The sequence below is a fragment of the Panthera tigris genome, chromosome B2 (genome assembly GCF_018350195.1).
Source record: "Panthera tigris isolate Pti1 chromosome B2, P.tigris_Pti1_mat1.1, whole genome shotgun sequence".
In the NCBI taxonomy this organism is placed as follows: Eukaryota; Metazoa; Chordata; class Mammalia; order Carnivora; family Felidae; genus Panthera; species Panthera tigris.
Genome location: NC_056664.1, coordinates 88,795,379 through 88,822,198, shown reverse-complemented (window position 1 = coordinate 88,822,198; position 26,820 = coordinate 88,795,379). Strand labels below are relative to the sequence as shown.

Sequence of the window (26,820 nt, the reverse complement as noted above, 5' to 3'; positions counted from 1 at the left end):
ATTGAAAATACACACACACACACACACACACACACACACACACACACACACACACACAGAGTTTGTGAGATTTTCTGAACCGAAAAGAAAAGGAAAACAAACCAAAACACCCCACATCTGCGGGTTCTCCCCATAATGACTTCAAAGGGGGAAAGACTTGAGCTGGGTCTGCCAGAGGGGAAATCTCTCTAGGGTGCATTGTTGCTGTTACTTGTCAAACCAGACAAGCTCTCCTCTCCGTGAGCACATGGCCAAAGCCTAGGTAACTGTGCCCTGTAATAAGAGTGTTTTTGTTATAAATTATGCAAATACACAGCGCCTTCCTGATGGCCAGAACAATCTTAATTCCCGACCTTAATCCGGGCGCTCGTTCCCAGCCCCCACCTGGTGGCGTCTCCTGCCTGCCACTCGGCGCGGCCTCAGGTGAGTCCCGCGCGCTCCCCGCTCTCCGGCCTGCGGGAGGGGCTGGAGCGACGGCGGAGGGCGGGCCGGGGCTTGGGGGGGACCGAGATCCGGGCCCTGACTGCAGCTTCCTCCCGGCGGAGCCGCATTTCCAGGCACCTCCGCAGCTAGGGCTCGCGCGCCGAGCCGTTCCCGGCCGTGCCGCCTGGAGGCGCGGAGCCCGCCGGGCGCGCCTAGCCCTGCAGCTCCGGCCGGGGCGGAGGCCGCCGGACCGCGGAGATGCGGGGCGGGGGCAGGGCGCGGGGTAGGTGACTTTATCCCGCCTCTGTTTCCCTGCCCCGGGGAGCAATGACATCACGCGGCCTTCTCCAGGCGCCGACACAAAGAGTGGCGCGGAGAGGCCGCTGCGGGGGGAGCCGGCGGCCGCCGCTGCCGCCCAGGGCCCCGGGGCCCCGCCGGCCAGGCCCGCCGCCCGCGGCCCTCGTCCTTCCTGCTCCTTCGCCGCCGCCGCCGCCGCCACCGCCGCCGCCGCCTCGGTCGCCTCCGCCCGCGCCGCCCGCGCCCCCAGCGCGCCGCTGAGCCCGCGCAGGGCCGCACCGGCCTCTTCCCATGCGGGCGGCGCGGGCCCTGGGAGGGGCGCCCGCAGCCAGCCGCGCAGCATGCACTGGGGGGTTGGCTTTGCCTCGTCCAGGCCGTGCGTGGTGGATCTGAGCTGGAACCAGAGCGTCTCCTTCTTCGGCTGGTGGGCCGGGTCCGAGGAGCCCTTCTCCTTTTATGGGGACATCATCGCTTTCCCTTTGCAGGATTACGGTGGGATCATGGCAGGGCTGGGCTCCGATCCCTGGTGGAAGAAAACACTTTACTTGACCGGGGGAGCTTTGCTGGCCGCAGCTGCGTATCTGCTCCACGAACTCCTGGTCATTAGGTGAGCCGGAGAGAGGGCCCCGCGCAGGGGCGCCGAGAGGGGCACTTGGCCAGGGCAGGGCTGACGCGAGGGGGGACCGTGCCAGCCTCTCGGTCACGCCGCCCAAAATGCCCAAGAATCCTGCCCTTACCTTTCCCTAGAGGCAGTCCGTGGTCACCTGCCCTGAGGGGCAGTTCGGAGTTAATGGGAGAATTAACCCGGTACTGGGAGGGAAAAACATTGGTCTCCCAATCCTTCGGCGCTAAAAGCAAAAATTCTCTGGGTTGTTGTGGAGCAAAATAGTCTGTTATGAAATGCCCTTAGTAAGATCCTAAGTGCAATGTTTGCAACAATAGAACTAGGCCTTGTAGAAATATTAATTTACACTTTTATGAAATGCCTTATTTGTTTATAGGTAATAATGCTGGAATGTTAACCACTAACCTTATCTTTTACTAGTTCTCCACTATCCTTCCCCATATGTCAACATCATCAAAAGGCTGAAATTGCAAAAGCTTCCAGAGACCTCCAGGTCCCTGTTAAAGAGGCATGGTCAGTTGTAGTGGTGTGCAGGTTTGATGCAGCCTTAACCGGGTTATCTGCTGATCAGGTATTTAACGCTAAGCACCATATTCCGGTTTCAGTGCCATTGTTGTGTGAACAGTAGAAGATCCGAGGACAGCACTAGCACATGGGCGTGTTTGACAGGAACACGGGAGTCACCCAGTGCCGTAAACAGTTTCATCCCCTGCCGCAGAATGTTTACAGGACTGACTCGGAAATACCAGGAAATGGAGGCCCCTACTGTTGGTACATCCAGAACAACATGAGATCTTTGAGTAGGGTAATACCATAGGCTCCTGGGATGGTCCTTTGGCTTGTGGATACATCGATTTATGGTTAAAATTTCCATGCATTTGAGCCCTCTGTTCCCGGGAGAAGGCCAGAAGCAAGCGGTTCTCAGTAGCTGAGAAAATCCTTCGGCCAGTATTTTTTAAATAGCGAGAAATGTGTTCACACTGCCCTTTTCCAGCGGGGGAATCCTACACAATAGGCTATAAACAAAGACAGTGACAGGTGACCTTTAACAGGCCTGCGGGGATTCCTGGTCATGGTGACAGGCTAACGTAGGTATTTTGAATATTTCTAGTCTTTGAGAGGGTGGGAAATCATTTAGGTCTGAGGGAAGTACTGGCTTTCACTATTATTTAGCTATAATTGAGAAGTTTTATCTTGAACGTATTATATACATTGAATTCTCTCAGCACAGTGCCTTGAATCATCTAGTTGAACCAAGGAAAAAAAATTGTAAGTGGATTATTTCTCTAGATCATTTCCTACTTTTGCTAGTTTTAGAACTCTATTCCAAGTTAGGAGGCAAGCTGTATGAACAACTAAAACATTTGTGCAGTGCTTTAAACAGTAACCCAGTTGTTTCTCAGTTATCTTCCAGCCCAAAGCCTTTTCAGGATCCAGAACTGTGTGACTTCTCACCGGTTTAACACTTTGTGGAGGGGGTGAAGGCACAGCTTCATAGGACCAGCTCTAAACCTTGCTTTAATGACCTTGCAGAAATAGGGAGTAGCCCAGAGCTCATCCTGGGAGCAGGCCACGCCCTGGCAGGTGTGGTTGCTGGACAAGGAAGACTTTCTGCCCACAGAAGTGTCCTTCCCCACTTAGTGGACTACTTGGATACTTACTTCGATCGAGGTGTTTTTAATCCTTGGTTGATTCACTTTTGTTTCTTGACAAATGTTTAAACCCTGGGTAGGAAATGTGTTATAATGGGGTAGACAACCCTGTTATTATGCACATAATAAAAATGGCTGCCTGTTTTTGATCCCTTAGTAGGGACTCTTCATAGAAGTGCTTTCCTTGCACTTATTTATCCCTCACAGCTCTCGTTGGATGTGTGATTCCCATTTCATAGATAAGGAGAGTACAGCTGAGGGAGGTTAAAACACTTGCCCAAGATCACACGGTAAGAGTAGTAGAATCCAGACCTGGGAATGTGTGTCTGTACTTTTTTACCACTGGCTCCTAGAAAGTACTGATGTGAAATAAACTTGGATGGGGGAAGAGGAGGAGAAATGTAGAGAACTGGGGCATTGCTCGGGCAAGCGAGGCCTGTGGCGGGGACCAGAGTTTTTGACAGCCTCTCGTGGCACAAAAAGATAGGGGGGAAAGACGGAGCAAGGTCTGGAACTGACCATCGGAGGTCACAAGACAGAAACTTCCATTTAGGATGAACTTTAAGTTTCAGTTGTCTCAGTTTAAGCAAAACCAAACAATCCGGAATATGCAGGATGGAAAATACACCTGGAAAAGATCACAATGTCTGAGGTCATGGGCAACGGTAAAGTCGTGACCACTTGAATTGTCTGCTGCATGGACTTAACCCCAGTGTATGGCCAGGTCTCCAGTGTCTGAAGGAAAGCTGACCAGTGAGAATTATTTAGGGAGTTAAATTCATGAGTATAAAACCAAAGGAGTAGTTTGGATTTTGTGCATGCTTTTCCCGCTGCAGTATTTTTAAACAAATATTGCCTCAACCCTCTACTTCATTTCCTTGAGTGGGGATAGCTTAGCAGTTATCTTAAATTCAATCCATTTGGAAATGTGTTGTGTGTAAAGTGAATGACTAAGTGATGATTTCGTTGTTGGTAGCTCATTTGCACGTTGGGCACTTGGGCTCAGCCTGCCCTAGAGAACTTAGAGAATGACAGCAGCCCACAGGTCCACCAACACCTGACCTCCATACACAAACCGCTCATCAGCTGTACACAGAGGCATTGTCATCTGTGACAGCCTTCATGTTGGGAGGAGGGGCTAGTTTTGCTGCTCTGTGGGTATTCTTTCTTTTTTAAGATATTGTATTTTATTTATTTTTTAAAGCTTGTTTGTTTGTTTATTAATTTGTGAGCGCAAGCAGTGGCGAGGAGCGGAGAGAGAGAAAGAGAGAGAAACTCCCCACACAGGGCTCTAACTCACGAAACTGTGAGATCATGACCTGAGACGCAGTCAAGAGTCGGATGCTTAACCGACCGAGCCACCCCGGTTCCTGTAGATGACCTCTTATATAGCTCTCATTATAAGGCCACTTTAGAAAATACAGCTATGTAGGTGTTTTATGAAATACCTGCTCCTCTGATCCTAAGTTAGAGAGTAGTTCCTGCTGTGTGGAAGAAGGGCTCTGGAGCCAGAGTGGGTTCAAACTAACTTTGCTTTTAACCATGTAACCTTGAATATGAGAGTAAGCTTCTGGGCTACATGGTTTTCTCATCTGTAAAATGGGGATAATAACAGTAGCCTTCCTTATAGAGTTAATTGAGTTGAACGTGAAATGCTTAGAACAGAGTTTGACATGTAAGAAAGCATTCTGTAAAAGTTGGCCGTCATTAGCTATTATAACTTTTATTAGAAAGTTCCAGGCTTGAGCGACCTGAGTCAAACTGGCTGTTTTGGTCAAATTAACTAAGAAATTGCCCATTTCAATGTACTGCTTAAGACCTTGGGATCTGGAGGGGTGCCTGGGTGGCTCAGTCGGTTCGGCTTCTGCTTTCAGCCCAGGTCATGATCTTGTGGTTTGTGAGTTCGAACCCCATGTTGGGCCCTGTGCTGACAGCTCAGAGCCTGGAGCCTGCTTGAGATTCTGTGTCCCCCTGTCTCTGTCCTTCCCTTGCTCACGCTCTATGTCTCTCTCTCAAAAATAAACATAAAAAAAAAAAAATTAAGACCTTGGGATCTGGAGCTATTAATGACCTGATCTTAAAATGATATTCCTTGGACAAGTTATTTAACCTCTGTTAAGCTTCAGTTTCTTTATCTACTGTATGATACACTAAATTTAAACCCTAACAATATCCACTCGGTGGTGTTACTGTCAACATGAAATAAAATAATATGCATGATATATACAAAGTCATCGCCATATGCTTGTCACATCCATTCTTATTATGAGATGGCCCAAGTTAACCATTAGAATTAGATGTTTCTGGCCAGTGGAGCAGAAGATTTTATATTTATCTCCCCTCTTAACAATTCTTAAATTTTGCTTGGCTAATTTACATGAAAATACCACTCTGTGACTTGAATTATTCGCCTGGACAAAATCAGCTAATTGTCAAATCTAGTTCACGCTCTCTAGGAATAGTCTAAGTGGCTCCTTGATTTTAGTATCTGACCTCCCCTGCCTTTCATCTAGACGAAAATCTTTGTTTTATACAGCAAATATTGCCAGAAAACAGCAAATATTTTTATTCTTTTGACCTGACCAGTATTTTCAAAATGAGTCATTCTCAACTCTTTAAGTGGAATGGACGCTTTGCCAGTAAACTTCTCCAAAAGAGTTTGTTTCGCTGAACGCAGATACTATAGTACGTGAGCATCCATGGATGATGATTCAAAGAGCTTGTCTCTTGCTTGGGTGCAAGTGGGTGTGGGATTAGACTGGGAGTGATGTGAGGGAAGCAGAGGCCCAGGGAAGGCCAAGGAGGAGGAACAGGCTTATCTGACTGGGAAGTGCTTGGGTGGAGGGAAAGTAGGGAGGGAATTGCAAAAGTTTCCTGAGGGTGGTGTAAGAGGGAAGCTGTGTGGAAGATGTTGTAGTTTAAGGAGATATTGTAGTTTAAGGGGATTAAAACTCTGTGAATGAGAATAGATTCTATGACTCCTCTACAGTGTTTGAGAGCTTGACCAATGTTTACAGATTTTTAAAATTTAATCCTCATGATAATTGGTGCAGAACTGATACTGTGTGCACCTTCCATGTGTGAGAGGGAGAGAGGCCTAGGGTAACATGGCCAGTAGGAAGCAGGGCTTGGATTTGTACCCAGGTGTCCACCCTTGGAATCTAACGTTTTCTCTAATATACTGTGTCTGTTGAAAAGCTGTACCAGGGAAATCCTCCCACTGAAAAAAGTAGCCAAGGAAAAGATAGACATGTGGCTGAGGCTGGAGGAAGGGAAGAGGCAGGGGTATTAAGATCTATGCCTGTGGTGAGAGTGGGGACCCTGGGAAACTGGAGAAGGTGAAAGAGAGCTCAGAGGCCGGGTTCCTTGGTATCACACAGGTGAGAGGCCAGGTGAGGGCACACAGAGTTTGGAAGAGGGACCAGAATATTCAAGGTCTCAGATTCCCTACAGACTGGTTCATAGCAGAGTAAATCTGCGCTGTTATTCTTGGGTTCTATGGACAGTTTCATGATATAGTCTAGGGGTCAAGAACATAGACTCTGATTGCCTGGTTCAGTCCAGGTTCTGGCATCTAGCAATGTGACCTTGGGCAAGTTAATCCTTTGTGCCTCAGTTTCCTCATCTATAAAACACGGATAATAGTAGTACCTCCCTCATAAAGTTATTGTGAAAATTAAGTGAAATAATACCTGTGAACCCCTTAGAACAATGTTTGACACCTAGTAAGCACACAGAATCATTTTTATCCATCCAACTTGTTTGTCCCTGGCAGGTAAACATAGCCAGCTGGAGAAGAGGTGGGCCTGTTATAGAAAGCACTCTTCCCGCTCATAGGGTATAGTTATCATCAGAAGGAAGTTGATATATAGTTACTAACTAAGTCCTCGGGATCATGGTGATAGTGTGTAAGGTTCTCCCGTGTTTTGGCTAAGCTTCTACTCTAAATGCTTCTGCGTGAGGTAAGCCCCTATGACAAACAGATCTGCTTGTTCATTGAGGAGCTACAACCCACCAGGGACCTCTGAGGAACTAAGGGAATTGTATGTATAACATGTGGATTGTTCTTTATTTCTGTTTTGGTTTTGGCAGGAAACAGCAAGAGATTGACTCCAAAGATGCTATTATTTTGCATCAGTTTGCAAGACCTAACAATGGTGTCCCCAGTTTGTCTCCTTTCTGTTTGAAAATGGAAACTTACTTAAGGATGGCTGACTTACCCTATCAGGTACTTGTGAACAAATGTATCTTTTTTTTTTTTTTTTTTAATTTTTTAAGTTTAATTTAATTTTTTTTTTTTTTGAGAGAGAGAGAGAGAGAGCAAGAATGACCGGGGGGAGGGGCAGAGAGAGAGAGGGAGACGCAGAATCCAAAGCAGGCTCCAGGCTCCGAGCTGTCAACACAGAGCCCAAGGCAGGGCTCGAACCCACGAACCGTGAGATCATGACCTGAGCAGAAGTCGGGCACTCCGCCGACTGAGCCACCCAGCAGCCCCTAAACATGTTTTATTTTCACGACAATCATGTCAGAGGGGGAGTTCCTAGTCTCACACCGTGGGAAGGACTTGCTCTTGGTGCTGAAGGGGTGGGTGTGAAATTAGCAGGGCCCAGTCCTTACTAGATACTTAGGAGAGACTTGATTCTAGCGTCTGTTGATTTTTACATTCAATTTAATGAGGGATCCAAAGGGTATGGACTTTTGTAGGGTTCAGGGTCATAGTATCGCTTTTCTGACATAGAGTAGGCTTTGGTTAAGCTTGGATAGGCCTCCCGGGCAGCTACTAATAAAGGTGGGTGTACCATTGCCCCACGTGGTTTTTTCCTTTAGATTTCTGTTTGACAGCATTATATTTTGTCTCTCATGAATTCTGGGGGGCAGAGCACCCAGCAGGCCACCAGGGAGATAGGTGTGGATTTTGTGAGAGCTTTTCCATGGGGCTCCATGTTGTGTTCAGATGACTTTCAGCGAAACATTTGCTCATTTCAGCGTTAAAGAATGAACAGAGGAACGCAGTTAAAGGTATACATTTTTCTGTGAGTTGTGTCTCACAAATTTGACAGGTTGTATTTTTGTTGTCATTCAATTCTATGTATTTTAAGAAAAATTTTCCCTTTTTCTTTTTCAGCTAAGATCTAGCCACATACAATATTTTAATGCTTTGGTTTTTGTTATTGTTTTTTAACTTTATGATCAGAGCAGATAGTCTCTGTGATAGTGATTCTTTGGAATTTGCTGAGGCTTTAGCCTAATGTGTGGCTGGTTTTTATAAATGTTGAAAATAATTACATATTCTCTGTTTGGGTGAAGAGCTCCCTAGATTTACTTGCTTGAGTGTGTTGAGTGTATTTTTTAGATCTTGTATATCTCTGCTTAATTTTTTAGCCTGTTCTAGCAGTTTCCAAAAGGAGTGGGTTAAAATATCCAACAGTATTTGTTGATTTATCTTTTCTTCCTGCCATTCTCTTGCTTCTTGCTTTATGCAAGAGGTTATATGTTTAGGTACACATCATATGAAAGAACACGTTTGTACTCTCTTGTTTCTTTTCCCAGTATATAGCACTCAGCTGAGACCCCCTTTAAAAAATTTTTTTTTAATGTTTTTATTTATTTTTGAGACAGAGAGAGACAGAGCATGAGCAGGGGAGGGGCAGAGAGAGAGTGAGACACAGAATCTGAAGCAGGCTCTAGGCTCTGAGCTGTCAGCACAGAGCCTGACGTGGGGCTCAAAGTCACGAACCGTGAGATCATAACCTGAGCTGAAGTCGGTCACTTAACTGACTGAGCCACCCAGACACCCCTCCCCTCTTTTTGTAATCTTGAATTTTATATTATCAGATATTGAGATTGATTCTCTAGCTTTCTTTTTGTTCATAATTGCTTGGGATATCCTTGTCCATCCTCTTTATTTTTTGTGTAATGTCTTTCATGGGCAATGTATTACTTATAGCCAATCTAAGACTCCTTAACCGGTGAGTTTTTCCATTTATGCTTGTAATTATTCTCTTACTATGACTTATTTCTAACATCTTACTTAAAGTTTATTTATTTATTTTGAGAGAGAGAGGGAGAGAGAGAAAGAGAGGCAGAGAGAGAGGGAGAGAGAGAGAATCCTAAGCAGGTTCTGCGCTGTTAGAGCAGAGCCCAACGCAGGGTTCAAACTCATGAGCCATAGGGTCGTGACTTGAGCCAAAATCAGAAGTTGGACATGTAACCAATTGAGCCACCCAGGTACCCCTCTAACATATTATTTAGTATTTTTCTCCTTATCATACTTTTTTTTTTTCTCATTTCCTGCTTTGTAACGGATAGATAAAAGAAAAACTTTGTCATTTAAAGCAAATTCTATTTATGTCGTTCTGGTGGTTTCTCTGAAGATCCAAATTTGAGTTTACTTATCTCTCCCCATTTCTCAAATGCTGTGTTGTTGGTCCTCTGATGATACGAGTGTGTTACAGGTTCATATGACTCTTGGGTCTCTCTTTTCCCAGCCCTGATCCCAAGTGTGTTGTTGTCTAATGTTTTAATTCTGGGATTTTGGAAATCCTGGTCTTTTTTTAGCAATAAACCTTACTAAGTTTCTGGTCAGCCTTATTTCCCATATATCTTCTCTGCCAGGATTATTTCTTTTTATTAGAGCAAGTCCTTGATATTTTCCGATTGAGCCTCCAGTGAGGCTTATTATGCGGTGAACTTCTAGTGGCTCTGTGTGCCTGACGACGTCTTCATTATGCCCTCACATTTGACACAGATACGTTCAAAGTTCTTTTCCTTCAGGGCTGTAGAAGTATTCTTCCTTTGTCTTTCTGCATTGATATTGCTATTGAAAAATATGATGTCAGTCTGATTCTTTTTCTCTTTCTCTCTGGAAGCTTTCAGAATTTGCATTTAATCTTGACATACTTAAATTTCACTATGATGTGCCTTGGTATGGGTGTTTATGCATCTTGTTTGGTCCTTTCTAAACTCTTTTAGTCTGAAGTCCTTAATCTTTTTTTTTAATTCTGGGGAATTACTAATTTTCTTCAAATTCTTCTTCTTTTTTTTATTTGTTTTACCCTTCTTTTTTGTAAGTTTTTTTCTTTTAAGTTTATTTGAGAGAGAGAAAGTGAGAGTTTGAGAGAGAGCAAGGGAGGGGCAGAGAGAGAAGGAGAGAGAATCCCAAGCAGGTTCCATGCTGTCTGCACAGAGCGTAACACGAGGCTCAATCTCACGAATGGTGAGATCATGACCTGAGCCGATCAGGAGTCAGATGCTTCACCGAATGAGCCACCCAGGCACCTCTTCCCTTCTTTCTTGTGCCTTATTATCCAGATACTGAAATCTCTGCCTTTATTTTCTGTATTTTTGAACATACTCCTTCATTCTTCTTCTTTCTGGGTGAATTCACCTTTCTGAGCCATTGTACCACTCTGTTCTCTTCTTGTATCTGTCATACTATTTATCTATTGAGGTCCACTTTTATTTTTCTTCGTAATACTTCTCCTGTGTTTGTATTACAACTTCTTCTCTTATACCTTAGATGACATTTATTATGCTAATTAAAACTCTTTGGTCTGTCCCCATAATCCTGCGTCATGTTGTATTTATTCAGTCTGTTGTTCTTCTGTTATAGTGGTTGTATGCCTCAGGTGTCTATTTTTGTTTGCGATTTCCTTTTACCAGAGATGTCAGCTTCCCTGCCTGGGAATCTGTAGGGGGCAAGGGCGAAAGCTTAGCCTCTGAGGGGATGTAGGAAAAGTAAGGAGGTGAGCCCCAGGCATCCCCAAACCACTCCTCCAAATGCCTCCTACTGGTCTTACAAAGTAGCAGCATTGGGAGGAGGTGGTCTCCTTAGCCGGTAACAGCGGGAGCCAAGCTTTTGGCTTCCCTGATAGTGACTTACCCCTCGAACTGCTGACGCCTCCAGGCCTCTGCTTTCTGAGCCAGTTTCTCTACAGAAGAGAAGGGGTGGGGTGGTAGTCATTCTCCTAAGGCGGGGCTGGGATGAGAGGCGTGGCATCCTCTCGGCCCCACTGGGGGTGTGTCGGAGTGGCACCTGACCTGGGCTTCGGGTGAGGGGCCCTGGGAGGGCATGTGGTATTTGGGGGACAGAAGGAGGTTCTTTATGACTGGGAACTGGAATGCAAGGGCTGAGTCTGGAGAGAGGAACAGAGAGATCATTCAGGACTTTCAAAGCAGGAATAGAGGATAAAATAGCACTGAAGACAGACAAATCTTGAACCATCTAAAGGCGGTGGATCAGAGTTCAAAGATCACTGTTCAGCTTGGTGTTGGCAGTCGGCACTGGAAAGCATATGTCACTGAGGGGCTCACACTGAAGGAAGGAACTGCTACCCAGCAGCTGCCTGTCTCTGTCCCATCATCACTCTTGACTAAATCATATCCATCAGCCTTGGCAGCTTTGGGGCAGTCAGGGTGCCAATACCAAACGCTGTGCTCGGTAGCCTCTCGTGGCTCCTGGGTCTCTTGCGCGCCCCCCCCCCCCCCCCCCCCGCCATTGATCATTGATGAAGCGGTTCTGCTGTTTGTGGGGCTGTGGCAGCTGCCAGGGCGTGCTCCCCTTTCCCTTCCTGTCTTCACGCCTGCAGGTACTGACTGCTGTGGCCCTGTCCTTACTAGTAGCCTAACTACCTTTGTTCATGTTGCAGCTGCTTTTAGTTAGTGTGTCTGGAGCAGCAGGCACACATCTCACCATGAAGCCTGAAGCTGTTACAGAGGCCTTCGAGGAGGTGACCGCTTACCCCCTTCCAAAATTATTATTTCCTGTGTGTGTGTGTATAATGTTTTTTTTCTTTTAAAGAAAGGTGTAGGTGTGCTTTTCCTTCTGTGAGGTCTCTATGGAAAATAAATGGAGGGGATGGTCAGTTCGGGCGGAGATTTAGGTAACAGAAAAATGGTTCTGTGGTTTAGAAAGGGATGCTCCGTGCCTGTCCCAGGCGCCTGGGGACCTGTGTGCCATCAGTGAGGGTTTGTGCTCATGTAAGTGGTGCCTGGGAGGTGCTGGAGGGCTCAGCGCCTGGACTCGTCTGTGCAGAGGCATTTTGTCAGAGATCCAGAGAGCTCTACTCTCTGTCCCTTCTTTGTGCTGTGCCTTAAAAAAAAGAAAAAAAAGGTTAAGATGCCATATTCCTAAGAGCACGACTTTATAGTTGAAGCTTCTTTATTTTGTAACCTAAGAGGGACTGGAATAAATATTTGATGACCATTAGTAGAAACTGACAAGGCCCTTTTTTTTTTTTTTTAAAGCCTGATCTATTGGCCACAGTTATCATCTTTTAAAAATCAGGCTATAAATATTGGTAGGTCAATTTCAAAAACTTTTCATTTTGTAATAATTACAGATTCATATCGGGGTCCTGCAGATACGGTTAGTTTTTTTTTTCCAAAATGAAAATAGGTTTACCGGTGTTGTTCTGATTACATGTAGATGCCATAGAGTCCTGATAAGAATTTCAAACAATACTTACGCAAAAGTGTAAGTGGAAAATGAAAGTCACCTGCCATCCTACTAGCTGGAGGTTACCATCACTGATACTTTGGTCTCCCTTCCATACATTTCTCTGGACATGGATAAGGACACCTACATCATTTGCCATAACTGGTTGTAGAGGAAGCATGTATTTCGCACGATGATTCTTTTTAAATAGGAGAAAGAAAAAGAAAGAAAATGGCTCCTTAGGAACTCTCTGCTTTGGCTTTCAGCCCTAACTTTTGATGGTTCTGTTTACTTGCTGATCCTGTCTGTTTTCCCCCACCATCTTTTTGTTTTGAAATTTTCTAAAGACAAGCTAAAAGAATAGTGCTATAATACCCATATGACCTTCACCTAGATTCACCAGTTATTGCCTATTTTTGCTTTATTTCTCTTTATGTATACCTTTGTGAACAATTTTTCATGAACCATTTGAAAGTAAGCTGCAGGCGTCGTGACACTTCGCTCTTCAGTGCTTCAGTAGGCATCTCCAAAAAATAAGGACATTGGGGCACCTGGGTGGCTCAGTTGGTTAAGCATCTGACCTCAATTTCAGCTCAGGTCATGCCCGCATCAGGCTCTGTGCAACAGCGTGGAGCCTGCTTGGGATTCTCTTCCTCCCTCTCTCTCTGCCCCTCCCCTGCTTGCATGCTCTCTCAAAATAAATAAAAACATAACAAAATATGGATATTTTGTTTACAAAGCTACAATACATAGTTGTAAGGAGAAGTACTCAAGTTTTTTCCTTCTTACACAGGGGAAAACCCAGTTTTTCCCTATTGTGTGTTTCTTGTGAGTCTCCTTTACTACTAACATAAAACCCTTCATTTCTGACACTTCTGACAGATGTGAGGAGGTTCTTCCCCCACACCAGGCAACTCTCTGTGACACCCTCTGGGTGTCCTACAATCTAATTCAATTCTGATACTCTACCTGGATGCACTGTCAGATCCCACACTTTAAAGGCTCAGTCTCACAGACTGTATCCCTCCCCGTCTACAGAACTCAGGGAAACACTTCTGTTTATCAGTTTATTAAAGACTACAGTAAAAGATACAAATGAATTGAGGTGCTTGAGTGGCTGAGTCTGTTTAGTGTCTGACTCTTGATTTCGTCTTGGATCATGATCCCGGGTTTCATGAGATCAAGCCCCACGTCGGGCTCTGTGCCAGCAGCATGGGATTCTCTGTCTCCTTCTCTCAGAAATAAATAAATAAACAAACATTAAAAGCAACAGCAACAACAACAAATGAACAGCCAGATGAAGTCATACTTAGGGTGAGGTCTGGGAGGGTCCCAGTGTAGAAGCTTCTGTCCTTGTGGAGTTGGGGTGGGTCACCCTCCCTCTATGGGTGTTTTTGCCCACTGGAAGCTCTCTGAACCCCATGCTTTTGGGATTTTATGGCTTCCTCACATAGACGTGATCAATTATTAACTCTATTTCCAGTCCTAGAGAGGATGGAGGAGGGGGTGGGGCTGAAAATTCCTGGCTTCTAATCAAAAGGTTTGGTCTTTGTGGTGACCTGCCACCATCTAAAAGCCATCCAAGGAGCCCACCCAGAGTCACCTCATTAACACGAAAGATGCTTCTAGGAGCTCTTGTCCTAGTGCTTTTATCATTTATGAATTTTTATAAGGCTTTTAGGAGCTCAGTTCTGAGAACTGGGAGCAGAGACCAACGTATATATTTCTTATTATTTCGTAACAGTGGATGCATGGACTTTTTTTTCCAATGTGGTATAATCCACAGAATTTCTCAAATATCTGAAATTTAGCCAGTGGGAGACCTTTCAAGATGGCTCCAGGGGTGCAGTGAATGTAATGGATATATATTTAGCTGAAAAGTTGGGGTACCATGGCTAATGTAGCAAGTCAGTATCCCAAGACTTTGGGATTTCTTTTAAGGTTTCACATTCTGCATTTCCAAATGGTGATGGTGATGTTAATACTTCTGATGAAGGCACTTGTCAAACACTTCATTGTGCATTTTCTCATTTACTCCTATGATTCTTGATATCCCCATTGTGTGGTTGAGGAAGTTGAGGCCCAGGGAAGATTAAGGGAGACTCAGAGAGGGACCAGGGTCACTCTGAATAAATGATGGAACCAGACTTTTAAACCCAAAGTCTATGGTTTTCACTGCTTTGCTAATAATGTAGTGTAAGTATAGATTAATCTCACCCAGGGCAGACTTACAGGGGGAAACTTCAGCTCAGAAATAATACAGAGGTTTTACCTCTTCATTTTTCTTCTCAAAATTACTTTCAGAAACTCCCCTCAATGGGCCAGTCAGACTCCAATTGCTTAAATAAAACAGACCAGGAGTTCTTTAATATATTTAATGAAGTTAAAGAAAATTAAGTATTCTTTTTAAAATAAACACTTTTATTTTAAAAGTAACAAAACCACATTCTGAAGAATTGAAATTCATGGAAAGATCGTCTGCATCTCATAGTCTTGCCAGTTACTTTAGACATTTTTGTGTTTCTCTTTTAAATGTTTTTTGAAAAAATAGAATTCATCTAATTTTTAATTAGATATGATCATAGTGTCTCTAAAGTATTATTTTCTGCTTTTTTATCTAGTAAGCAAAATACATTTCTTCTTAGTTGATATTTTGTTATTTTTATTTTTATTGGAGTATAGTTGACATACAACGTTACGTTAGTTTCAGGTGTACAGCCTAGTGATTGACAATTCTACACATCATAAAATCCCACAGTAGGTGTAGTTACCGTCTGTTACCATACAAAGTTACTACAATACTATTGACTATATTCCCCATGCTGTACTTTTCATCACTATGATTTATTTATTTTATAAGTGGAAGTTTGTGCTTCTTAATCCCCTTTACCTACTTTGCCTGACCCCTACATCCCTTCCCCCTGGCAATCACCAGTTTGTTTTCTGTTTTTATGAGTCTGTTTCTGGTTTGTTTGTTTGGGTTAGTTTTTTAGATTCCACCGATCAGTGAAATGATACGGTATTTGTCTTTTCTGTCTGATTTATTTCACTTGGCATAATACCCTGTGGGTCCATCAATATTGTTCAGATGGCAAATTTCATTCTTATTTATGGCTGAGTAATATTCCACTGTCTCTCAGTCTATCTATGTATCTATCTATATATCTATGTATCTATCTATCTATCGGTGTATCTATCCCACATCTTCTTTATCCATTTACCTATTGATGGACCCTTAGGTTGCTTCCATACCTTGGCTATTGTAAATAATGCTGCAGTAAACCTAGAGGAGCATATGTCTTTTCAAATTAGTGTTTTTGTTTTCTACGGGTAAATACCTAGTAGTGGAATCACTGGTGTGTATGTTCTGTCTTTAATTTGGAGGAACCTCCAAACTGTTTGGCATAGTGGTTGCACAAATTGACATTCCTGCCAACAGTGCACGAGGGTTTCCTTTTTCCTATGTTCTCGCCGACATCTGTTGTTTCTTGACTTTTTGATACTAGCCATTCTGACTGGTAATGTCTCATTGTGGTTTTGATTCGTATTTTCCTGATGATCAGTGATGTTGTGCATCTTTTCATGCATCTGTTGGCCATGTAAGCGTCTTCTTTGGGAAAATGCCTGTACAGGTCCTCTGACCTTTTTAAAATCAGTTTTCAAAAAATTTTTTGGCGTCGAATTGTAGGAGTTCTTTATATATTTATATATATATGACTCCTTATTGGATATATCATTTGCAAATATTTTTTCCCATTCGGTAGGTTGCCCTTTTGTTTTGTTGATGGTTTCCTTTGCTGTGCAAAAGCTTCTTAGTTTGATGTACTCTCAGTTGCTTATTTTTGCCTTTGTTTCCCTTGCCTGAGGAAACAGATCCAGAAAAATATTGCTAAGGCTGACGTCCAAGAGATTACGGTCTGTGTTTTCTTTTAGAAGTCTTATGGTCTCAGGTCTTATTTAGATATTTAATCTATTTTGAGTTTGTTTTTGTGTATCATGTAAGAAAGCTGTCCAGTTTCATTCTTTTGCATGTAGGTCTCTAGGTTTCCAGTGCCATTGATTGAAGAGACTGTCTTTTTTCCTTCATATATTCTTGTCTCCTTTCTCATGTAATTAACGGTATAAGCATGGGTTTTATTTCCGGGCTCTCTATTCTGTTCTGTTGATCTTGATCTATGTGTCTGTTTTTGTGCCAGTACCCATAGTGTTTTGATTACTGTAGCTTTGTAGTATAGTTTGAAATCAGGGAGTGTGATGCCTTTGTTCTTCTTTCTCAAGATTGCTTTGGTATTCAGGGTCTTCTGTGGTTCTACACAAATTTTAGGATTATTCATTCTAGTTCTTTGATAAATATTAATGGTATTTTGATAGGAATTGCATTGAATCTGTAGATTGCTATGGGTAGAGTGGACATTTTAACAGTATTAATTCTTCTAATCAATGAGCAAGATGATATCTTTCTATTCATTTGTGTTGCCTTTCAGTTTCTTTCCTCAGTGTCTTCTAGTTTTCAGAGTATTGGTCTTTTACCTCCTTGGTTAAATTTATTCCTAGGTATTTTTTTCTTTTTGATGCAATTGTAAATGGGATTGTTTTCTTAATTTCTCTTTCTGCTAGTTCATTGTTAATGTATAGAGATGCAACAGATTTCTGTATATTAATTTTGTATTCTGCAACTTTACTGAATTTATTTGAATAGACTTTTGGTGGAGTCTTTAGGGTTTTCTATATTTAGTATCATGTCATCCACAAATAGTGACAGTTTATTTCTTAACAATTTGGATGCCTTTGATTTATTTTCCTTGGTTGATTGCTACAGCTGGGATTTCCAGTACTATGTTGGATAAAAGTGACAAGAGTGGGCATCCTTGCCTTGTTCCTGATCTAAGAGGAAAAGCTTTCAGCTTTTCACCATTGACTATGATGTTAGCTGTGTGTTTTTCATATACGGTCTTTATTCTGTTGAGGTGTGTTCCCTCTATACCCACTTTGTTGAGACTTTTTACCATGAATCGATGTTAAATTTTGTCAAATGCTTTTTCTGTTTCTAAAAATAAAATTTTTGATGATAATGACCTACTGGAACTTTCATTTCCGTAAGAGTCAGCCACTAATTTTTGCTAATCCAGTTTTTAAAAGCGATCTAGATAAAAATGTACCAAATACTCAGGGAGGGGCTGGTTCAGAAGGAAAGGCAGAGGTACAAACAGTAATATTATAAGAAGAGGGGAACGTACGCTGCATGACAGAAGCATGGAGGAAAGGAGATGATGGTTGCACCTGGGAGAAATAGTTCACCAACAAGGTGAAATTTGAACTAAGTATTTTAGGATAGATACGACTTGGCAGAGGTTGGGGAAAAGGATTCCTGTAAAAGGTAAAGAGTGTGCAAAGTCAGAGGGGTGGCAAAGACCTTGACACGGGTGTGGGCAGTTTGAAATTCAGGAAATCGGAGGGGTTGATAGCAAGGGGGCTGGGCAGGTGGGCAGCAGCTAGAGGGCATAGGCCTAGACTGCTATGTGGAAAGGGTTAGAATAGCCCCATGTAAAACCACTGGATAATTTTGAGCAGCACAGAAATTTTTCTCTCTGCTGTTTGCATTGCAGTTTCCTCTGGTGTCAGTGTGCAGGATAGAATCCATCTGCAAATGACAAGAATCCTGATGGGGCTGTGTTAGGAGGATATGGGTGCTATCAAGGGTGATCTGAAAGAGGTGCTATGTTATATGGTAAATCTAGATCTTTAGTGTACACATGAGAATGTCTGATGTAATAGCAACTTTTAGAGGTATATGACATTTCTCCTGGTCAACATCAAGGGAAATGTCTAGGGTTGCCATGTATTGTTCCGCAGGTTGTTCGCTGCACCACAGAGCCTGGCTAGGGAGTAGGGGCGACATCTGGACCCACTTCTGCTTGCCAAGCTGTGAACCCTGGCATAGACTCTATTTACCCAGAGGATGTTCTGTTTTCCAAATTGCAACAGAAACATATGGCTAACAGCAGCCCCAATAACTCCCTTTTCTAGGCTAGGCACAGAATGAATTTCTTTAGAATAAGCAATGAGATACAGCATACCAAGAGACAGGGACCAGTTAAAGTCCCCATTGTTCTCTACCAAAGACAGGAGTGGCAACATTTAACTAGTACCTGCTCAACTCTGCAGAAAAGTGATATTACCTCAAAGGTTTGAGAAGCCCAGGACCTTCAAGCATAGTCTAAGCTCAGTTCTGTGGGCTTAAATAGATAATTGCCTTTAAGGGCCATGATATCCAGCTATAACCCTGTTATCTTGCTGGAGGCCAACATAGTCTTCAGGTAATGCTTAGTATATACCACGTGCAATTGGCAAGCAAAATTTCTAGACACAGAGAGACTTGACTTAGAAAACTGGCAGCATTCTATGTTTTTATCCCTTGTGGTGAGATATATGGTTTGGTTTTGGGGGAAATTCATGCGCAAACCTTGCTGTGATTTGGGTGAGGACTAGAATGATAGTTACCATTGTTAAACCCAATGGTTTCCCACAAAAAAACAGTAGTTTTTTGATTTCTCCGTAAATTTTGGTTTTGAGCCCAAAAGGAGGATTTGACCAGGTGTCTTCTTGAGTGGGGCCCTGGCAGAGTTTTCTGTCATCTTTGCAAGGAAGTATCTACTTGTCCAGGGCTTGATGCAAATGGTAATTTAAGATTATTTTGTTTCTCGAGGATGCGATGAGGGTTACTGGATACCCCTTGAGCAGAGGTCAGCAGGCTATAGGTTTGTGGATCAAATCGGGCCTGTGAGCTAGGAAGGACTTTTATATTTTTAAGTAGTTGAGAAAAGTCAAAAAGGAAATGAAAACTTCATTGCCCCCAAACAACCCTTTACTGCCACACTCGTTCGTTTCTATATTGTTTGTGGCTGCTTTTATGCTACAACTGTGAAGTTGAGTTGTGACAGAGGCCCCCATGGTCTGCCTGAAATGTACTGGCTGGTCTTTCACAGAAAACGTTTGCTGACCTCTATTTCAGAGAAAAGTTTAAAGATGTAGAGGGTTGATACATTTAAAATTTATCTCATGCTATCTTTTTAAAGAAAAAAAGTAGCTTTATTGAGATATAATGGACATATAATAAGTTGCCCATATTTAAAATGTATAACTTGGTAAATCTTGACATGTAAATACTCAAGTGAACATCACTATAGTCAGGATAGCAAGTATCCCTTACCCCCCAGATTTCTGTGCTCCTTTGTAATCCTGTCCCTGCCTGTCTCCCATCATCCCTAGCAAATATGGGTTGGCTTTCTGTCACTATAGATGAGTTTGTTTTATTTGGGGTTTGTTTTATATGAGTGGAATCCTACAGCAAGTACTCTTTCTTTGTCTGGCTTATCTCACGTAGCAACATTGTTTTGAGATTCATCCGTGGTTATGGAGTGTATCAATAGTTCATTCCTCTTCATTGCTGAGTGATGTTCCATTGTAAGAATATACCAGAATTTGTTTATTTTTGTACTTCTCAAGGGCATTTCTGGTTTTTGTTTTTGTTTTGAAGTACAAATCAACCTTCTATGAACATTTACGTACACCCATTTGCATGGGTATATGCTTTCTTTTCTTTTGGGTAACTACCTAGGAGTGACATGGCTAGATCATATGGCCGGTGTATATTTAACTTCTAAAGAAATTGTCAAATGGTTTCAAAGTGGTTATAGCACTTTACTTTCCCACGCACAGTGTTTTGAGAGTTCTGTTCCTCTGCAGGAGCTGACATTGCTATTAGCCAATAGTATCTGAACTATCGACTTGCATGAAGTATGAGGAAGAGTTTGTAATAATCTGATTAATTTAGGCTGTGTAGACAACCAAAAAATTGATTCAGATTTAAAAATTAACTTTGAGGTCTTAAATGACCCAGATATACTGACAAAACTGATAGAATAAATGCAATCATTACCACAGAATCCTCTCCACCAGCATGGTTAAGATCTTGACTTTTTATATGGCGGGCAGCAAATGTCACTGTAATTCCCAGTGTTCATATAGGGTATGACTCCCCCCCCCCCCCCACCAGCCCTGCCCACTCCGCCCCTATCTGGGACTACATCCTGCCAGATGCTGTAAGATTCTAGCATGGGTGTGAATCAAAGGGGAGCTTATCACAAACACAGATTTCTGGGCCCCATTCCCAGGATTCTGCTGCAGAGGTCTGGGCTGGGACCCAGGAATCTACATTTTAACCCGCACAGGAGTTGAGGAGTAAATTGGATACACATTGTTATACCCAAGTGTTATAATTTCTGGGACCACTTGTTTGCAGTGTAGTGGTATTAAGCATTACTCAGGCCTGAGCTGCTGGGTTTCAGATGAGGTCTTTGGTTACCAGCCTGGTCAGTGCCAGCCTCATTATGGTTTATTTACTTGTTTTGGCATTTGTGGATTGTTCATGCATTGTAACTGGACAACTGTTACCAGGTTCATTTCAACACTACCTCTGCTCTCTGGTCTTTTTTGTAACAATATACCAGAGCCCTGGATAAAATCTGTGGGAGTAAAGTAGTATCTTCATGTGAGGTAAATCCTTTTTTTTTTTTTTTTCCTCCAAGAGTAACTATTTATTGCCTTAAAGAGTTTATGTGCTGAGTTCATTTACTTAAACGGTCTCATCACTAGACCAATATATATTCCAACCAATATAGGGTTGGAATGTTTGTTTCTGTTAATCATACAGTGAAATTTAAACAAAACATTGCTTTTCTCTTTTTCAAATTTACTCTGCCCAGAATTATTTTGGTGGAAAGCTCTCTGCTCAAGGGAAAATGCCTTGGATTGAATATAATCATGAGAAAGTTTCTGGCACAGAATTCATAATTGACTTTCTGGAAGAGAAACTGGGAGTGAATTTAAACAAAAACCTTGGCCCTCATGAAAGAGCCATCTCCAGAGCAGTGACCAAGATGGTGGAGGAACACTTCTACTGGTGAGTCCCCCGGGCGTGCTGGGTGAGAGCCCAGGGCCTGTCCCCAGCCTTTGGAGGAAGCCCAGGTTCTGTCGCACTTCTCAGATACTCCCCAGCCTTTTCAAAGTTCTCTACATTCTGACTGACTTGGGGTCAAAGCTGTGACCATTAAGTGTCTAGGTCTCTAGACCAGGGGTAGACATTTTCTGTAGAGGCCCAGCTAGCACCTCTTTTAGGCTGAGCAGGCCGTGGCTCTATTGCAGCTGCTTAAACTCTGTCACTGTGATGCAAGTCATGGACGACGTGGAAATGACGAACGTGACTCTGTTTCGCTAAAGCAGTGAAAACACTGACATTTGAAATTTCATTTAATACAAAATGTTATTTTTTTGGAACCCCCCCCCCCCCCACTATTTAAAAACGTAATATCTTCCTAGCTGTGGTTTGCTGACCCCTGATCTCATTGAGGTGAGGAAGGGATTCCAATGGATTCTGCCCTTTACTAACACAAACTGCCGAATTAAAACAAAGTTACATCAGATACCCAGAGGAGGGAACAGAAGACTAAGTCAGGATAGAAGTCTCAGGTGAAGTAAATTATTCAAGCTTTGTAAAATTATTGCCAGTTTTCCTGAGACGACAAGAGCTTCTCTCGTGTTCCAGAAATAAACTGCAGTACTGCTTTCTGGGTGTCTTTGCCCCGACTGGCTGGCTCCTAGGTTGTCTTCCTTGTCTGTGTTGATGAGTTGTCTGTGTTCTGCATGTGGCATTGTGCTGGCTATGACACGTGAGTTAAATAGATGCGGTTCCTCTTGGTTTACAAAGTCATGGTCATGCGGGTTTTTTTTTTCTTTTCCCTTCATCCGTTTTCTGGAGTTTTTGTACCTTTCTGTACACTCCAGTGGATAAGAGAAGTTTTCTCTCTGATTTCTGTAAACTTACCTTGTTCCAAAGGTTTAATTAAGAATCATGAAGCCCACTTTTTTTTTTTGGCATTAATTGTTACTCCTGGGTCACTTGCTCACGCAGTAGTTTTTACGTCCTCCACTGAGAGATACGCTCAGCGTGGAGATGATTAGAGAAGTTCTTCCCCATTACCTTCCTATTTCATCAATTCAGCTCTCCTTCTAAATGGAAACTTGCTGTCCCCTGTCTTGGATTTGAAGTGACTCTCGACTTCTCTTTTCCTCTTTCTGCTTGCAGTTCCTGCCCGGTTGATTCCAGGGCAGACCCGAAACAACCACTTCTCTTCCCCCTATCCTGCGGAGGTGAAAGGGGTGGGAGCAAGGGGGGACCAGGCAGAGAGTGGAGGCAGGGGTGCCGATTAGCATGGAAGTCATCATAGACTCCTCTCCCGGAATGAACCCAGGTGTTTTCCTTTTGAAACCTGTGAAGAACCGTTGGACTTCCCCTCTTAAAGAGTGCAGGGGTTGCAGGATGGGCCAAATGGATGACTGCATGCGATGTGCTTAGCCTCAGGGAAAAGCCTGTGGCACAGAGCCCGTGTCACTTGCTTGCCAGGTTCTGGTCCCCACTTTGCAGCAGTTGAGGGAAATGAAGAAACAGCACAGGGCCACCCTGACCCTCTGTGCCCTCTTTTGATGCAGCCCCCAGAGCATCTCATTTGATTGACGTCCCATTAATGCGGAGAGCTGTCGCTTTGTGAGCTGCCTGAAAAGAGGCTGAAAGTCACCTTACATTTTTATTGGTACTTTTGCTACAACCGTTTGATTTTTGTAGTGGTTCATAAAGTGTATATTCCAGTTAGAAAGGCTTTTATCCAGCGAGATTCCCAAGTACCACCTGTCACTGCTTTTTGCTCTGAGTGTGCAGATGTTTTATATGTTTGCTCCCCGGTAGAAGTTCACCTTCTGCTCTTCCCTCCCCTTCTCTTCCTGCACAGGCGCCAGCTAATACTTGACCGGAGGCAGCTCTCGGTAGGGGAGGGTTGGGTGTAGGCTGGGAGGTGGTACCCTGGTGGGAACGAATCTGAATTTTATGGACCATAAACACCCAAGTGCTTGGGGAGTTGCTTAGGTCATACGTAGACTCTTCTAAGGATACTTTTGCTTTTCTAATCCACTCTTTAATTATAGTGTATGTGTTTTTTTTGGGTGGGGGGAGGAGGTTAGCTACTGTTTCTCATGTGTGCCTCCTCAAAGGTTAATTTGAGGAAGAAATAGTGAAGGTGGAAGGTCAGGTCTTGACTGAGATACAAATATCCAGTGAACTTGCAAAGACAAATGCCTAATTCCTTCAATCCCCTTTGGTCCCTAGCAGCAGAAGGAAAAACAAGCCTTCCTCTGTTTCATAAGGTCTCTTAACCTTTAGCCATGTTCTCGCCTTGAGGAGACCTCAAACGGGCTTTCCCGTGAGCTCTAAATCCCAATGGAGAAGAGACCCCTGTCGCTCCGGTAAGAACATGCCTGAGGCAGAGAGTCTGTGGACAGTCTTCCTCAGGCTCCTCTCCTTCCCCTGTCTTGTCTGAGGGCCACACACAAGATGTGCACCCGTAGAAACCAGGGCCGGCCTAAGGAATGGCCCATAGTATGTAGGACAATACTACAAGTATGAGCTTTTCATGAGAACTTGATAAATCCTGACACTTAGCAAGCTCCAAGGCTGTGTCTGTATTTACAGCGGTGGAGGGGAGGAAATCAATTGACCCAATTTGATTCAAACTATCTGAAGTTTTCAGATACGTTTATTTTGGTCTGAAACTATAAAAGTACTCCAGGTATGATGTTCTGAAAAGCAAAGACAATGGCAAGCTGGCATTGTTATGTAAATACCATCACATAATTCTGAGGCTCTGCTTCAGCGTTGCTCAAGTAAGCACACTCTGCTATCAAAGTGGGCTTTCTTGCACTTGAAATCCATACAAGCATGTCCAACTTGCATTATAAAACTATTGCTGGACATGAAGAAGACAGGTTTTTAACCTCTTCGTTCCACTGGATGCTTACGTTAGATCCAACGCAAGGAAGTTGGTATAAAGGGAAGTATGAGAGACACGTGGTCAAGTCAGTGGAATGGCATTGAGTTTTGGTAACAGACACTGCAGCTGCTTTTGTATGAGACACTAGTGTGTTAAGAGTCTTCCAGACCCACAGGGAAGTGTGCAGGGCACTGTGGTCAAGCCATCTAGTCATCCCACTTTGACCCGTTAAAATAGAGGCATTAGAACAGGGATTTCAGTTTTTCTTCTAGGTTGGCCATGATTTTTAAATTCTGAGTTTGGCTTTTGGTATAGTTTCACTGATTGGGGGAGGTAGGATCCTTACGAAAATGACTTACCCAAGATCTTGTCTAAAAGCCAGGAGTCTCTCTCTCTCTGATTACAACTGGGTTGATGTGTCCCCCTCTTCCCTGTTCCCCTTACCCCCATTTTAGATGTAGCGAGAGGTCCTGTTTGGAGGGGCTTAGAGTCTAGTGCCTATGCAACTCGGTGAAGCCACAGAAGCTGGTCGTATGCTCCTGCACCCTCATGCATGCAGAGGACAAGCAAAAGATGACAGGGATGTAGCAGGACATGGAGAAAGGCATCCTCTTGGTCAGGAAGGGCACATGTAAAGACTCACTCATCAAACGGTAGTTTGCTATGGTGTGTAGTTTCCCACAGGTTAATATCGTTTCTGCTATGGGCAAGGCCTCATGTTAGGTTATAACGAGAGATATCTTCATAGAAACAGCAGGGTCAGTTCTTCTTTCCTGGCCTCTTGAGCTCCTTTAAAAGTGTTGAACAGTGTTTATTCTTCTGTTCCGACTAAGCTAATCAATCTTCAAAAGAAACCTTGACCCCATTTTGCAGAAGAGATCAGATACATCAGTTGCGATAAAGAAAATGAGTATCAACTTCCTGAAAGAGGTTCTCAGAATGATGAACTATTTTAATTGTTCAGCCTAGTCTAGTTTCCACATTGGCCCTCCCTGCCCTCTCCAGTTAATGATTCACGAATCCTTGTGCAGTGGGCTTCTTCCCAGTGGAGAGTGACGCAGACCTCAGAAGGGAACATGTCAGCCCCTTCTTCATTCTTCAAAGGCATTTCTCTTTTTCCATCTTTCTGTTTAAATATTGTCACCCCATAGAAACACTACTTGGCAGTAGCTGGCTCAGAAGTGAAGCTTTTTTACATTTCAATCAATAGTTCATTCTTTCAGTAAACTTAATGAATGACTACTTGTGCCCAGGCTCCATGCTGGAGGGGGTGGTGGGGAAGCAAGGTGATCAGATGCTATCTCTGTCCTCAGGTGACTCTTAGGCTGGGGGAGACGTTGAGCCATCCTAATGGTTGGTGCTGGGGTAGAATTTGAAGAACTGAGGAAAGGCAGCCAGCACCTGCTGGAGTGATGAGGGGAAGGCTTCCCAGAGGACACGGTGTCACAACAGAAGCTAGGGACAGTCAGAGTGGTGGGTGAAGGGGCTGGGTGGCAGGGGAAGATTAGGATATCCAGGCAGAGTAGCAGCATACACAACAGGATGAGGCCAGAGAGTGGCCAGACCAGGCCTGGGTCAGACTGTGGGAGCAGGGCTGGTGTGCAAGCTCAGGAATGGGGAGTTCATGAAGGACTCTGAGAAGCAGTCTGATATGACTAGATTTGTGTTTTAGGAGCTCATTGTGGCTGCCTTGGGGCAATTGGGTTTCTGAAGGGCCTTGAAGGGATGTCAGGAGACCTGTGGTGGATGATGTGCTAATTGAGTTGGAGAAAAGGGCAAATTCACAGGGGGGACTGGCTGTCAGGAGTGAGGGACAGAGAGCAGTGAGGAACAACACCTGGGATTCTTTCAGGTTTGGGCGAGGAGAAGCAGATTTGAAGGGAAGGAAGCTGATGAGTCTGATTTTGGAAATGTGGGTTTGCAGCTCCTGAGGACACCTCACATGGATCCCTGGGTGTCAGGACAAAGGTCTGGGCTGGGTATGGGTTTGGGAGTCATCAGTTTGAAATCGGGGTGTGAATTAGATCACCCCACAAGTGTGGAGTAAGAGGTAGGAGGAATAGCGATGAAAATCTCAGGAATATGCACGAGGGGGCAGGAAAAGCAGTAGAGACCGATGTAAGCTGAGGGAGGGCTCTTCTATGAAAGACACTGATAGTGCCAGATGTTGCAGAAAGCTCAAGAAAGATAAATATAGAAAGAGTCTTTATTTGGATTTTGCAAGAAGGAGGTATCGTTGATTTGGAGGAGAGTGGTTTCCGTCAAGTGTCAATAGTTTGCCAGAAGCTTGGTTATGGGAGGAGGTGGATTCTTGGTTGTAATGACATGGAAGCATGTGTAAATGAGGTCTGTTGCCTGCAATGATTGATTCAGGAATCCGTGAGTTACCCATTTTCTTTGGTATTCAAAGTTTGTACCCACTTCACAGGGGTTGACCCTTATAGAGCCTGCCTGGCCCTCTGCTTCTCTTCCCTGACACTGGCCTACAGTATTGGGCACAGGGAGTGA

At 43.7% G+C, this 26,820-nt stretch overlaps 1 protein-coding gene across 3 annotated transcripts in view; it reads left to right on the top strand.

Annotated features, from left to right (window-relative positions):
* Positions 1-583: 583 nt before the first annotated feature.
* Positions 584-26,820, top strand: part of FAXC (failed axon connections homolog, metaxin like GST domain containing) — a 76,117-nt gene continuing 49,880 nt past the window's right edge. For 2 of the 3 annotated variants that reach the window (XR_006217758.1, XM_007084923.3), the window contains exons 1-3: positions 1,062-1,327; positions 7,090-7,225; positions 21,199-21,395. Coding sequence is in view for 2 of the 3 variants with exons in the window: in XM_007084923.3 (XP_007084985.2) it covers positions 1,062-1,327; positions 7,090-7,225; positions 21,199-21,395 (599 nt within the window). In the remaining variant the exon portion in view is untranslated. Of the gene's footprint in view, positions 707-1,061; positions 1,328-7,089; positions 7,226-21,198; positions 21,396-26,820 lie in introns of those variants that run through there. The other variant, XM_042986857.1, reaches the window with a different exon arrangement.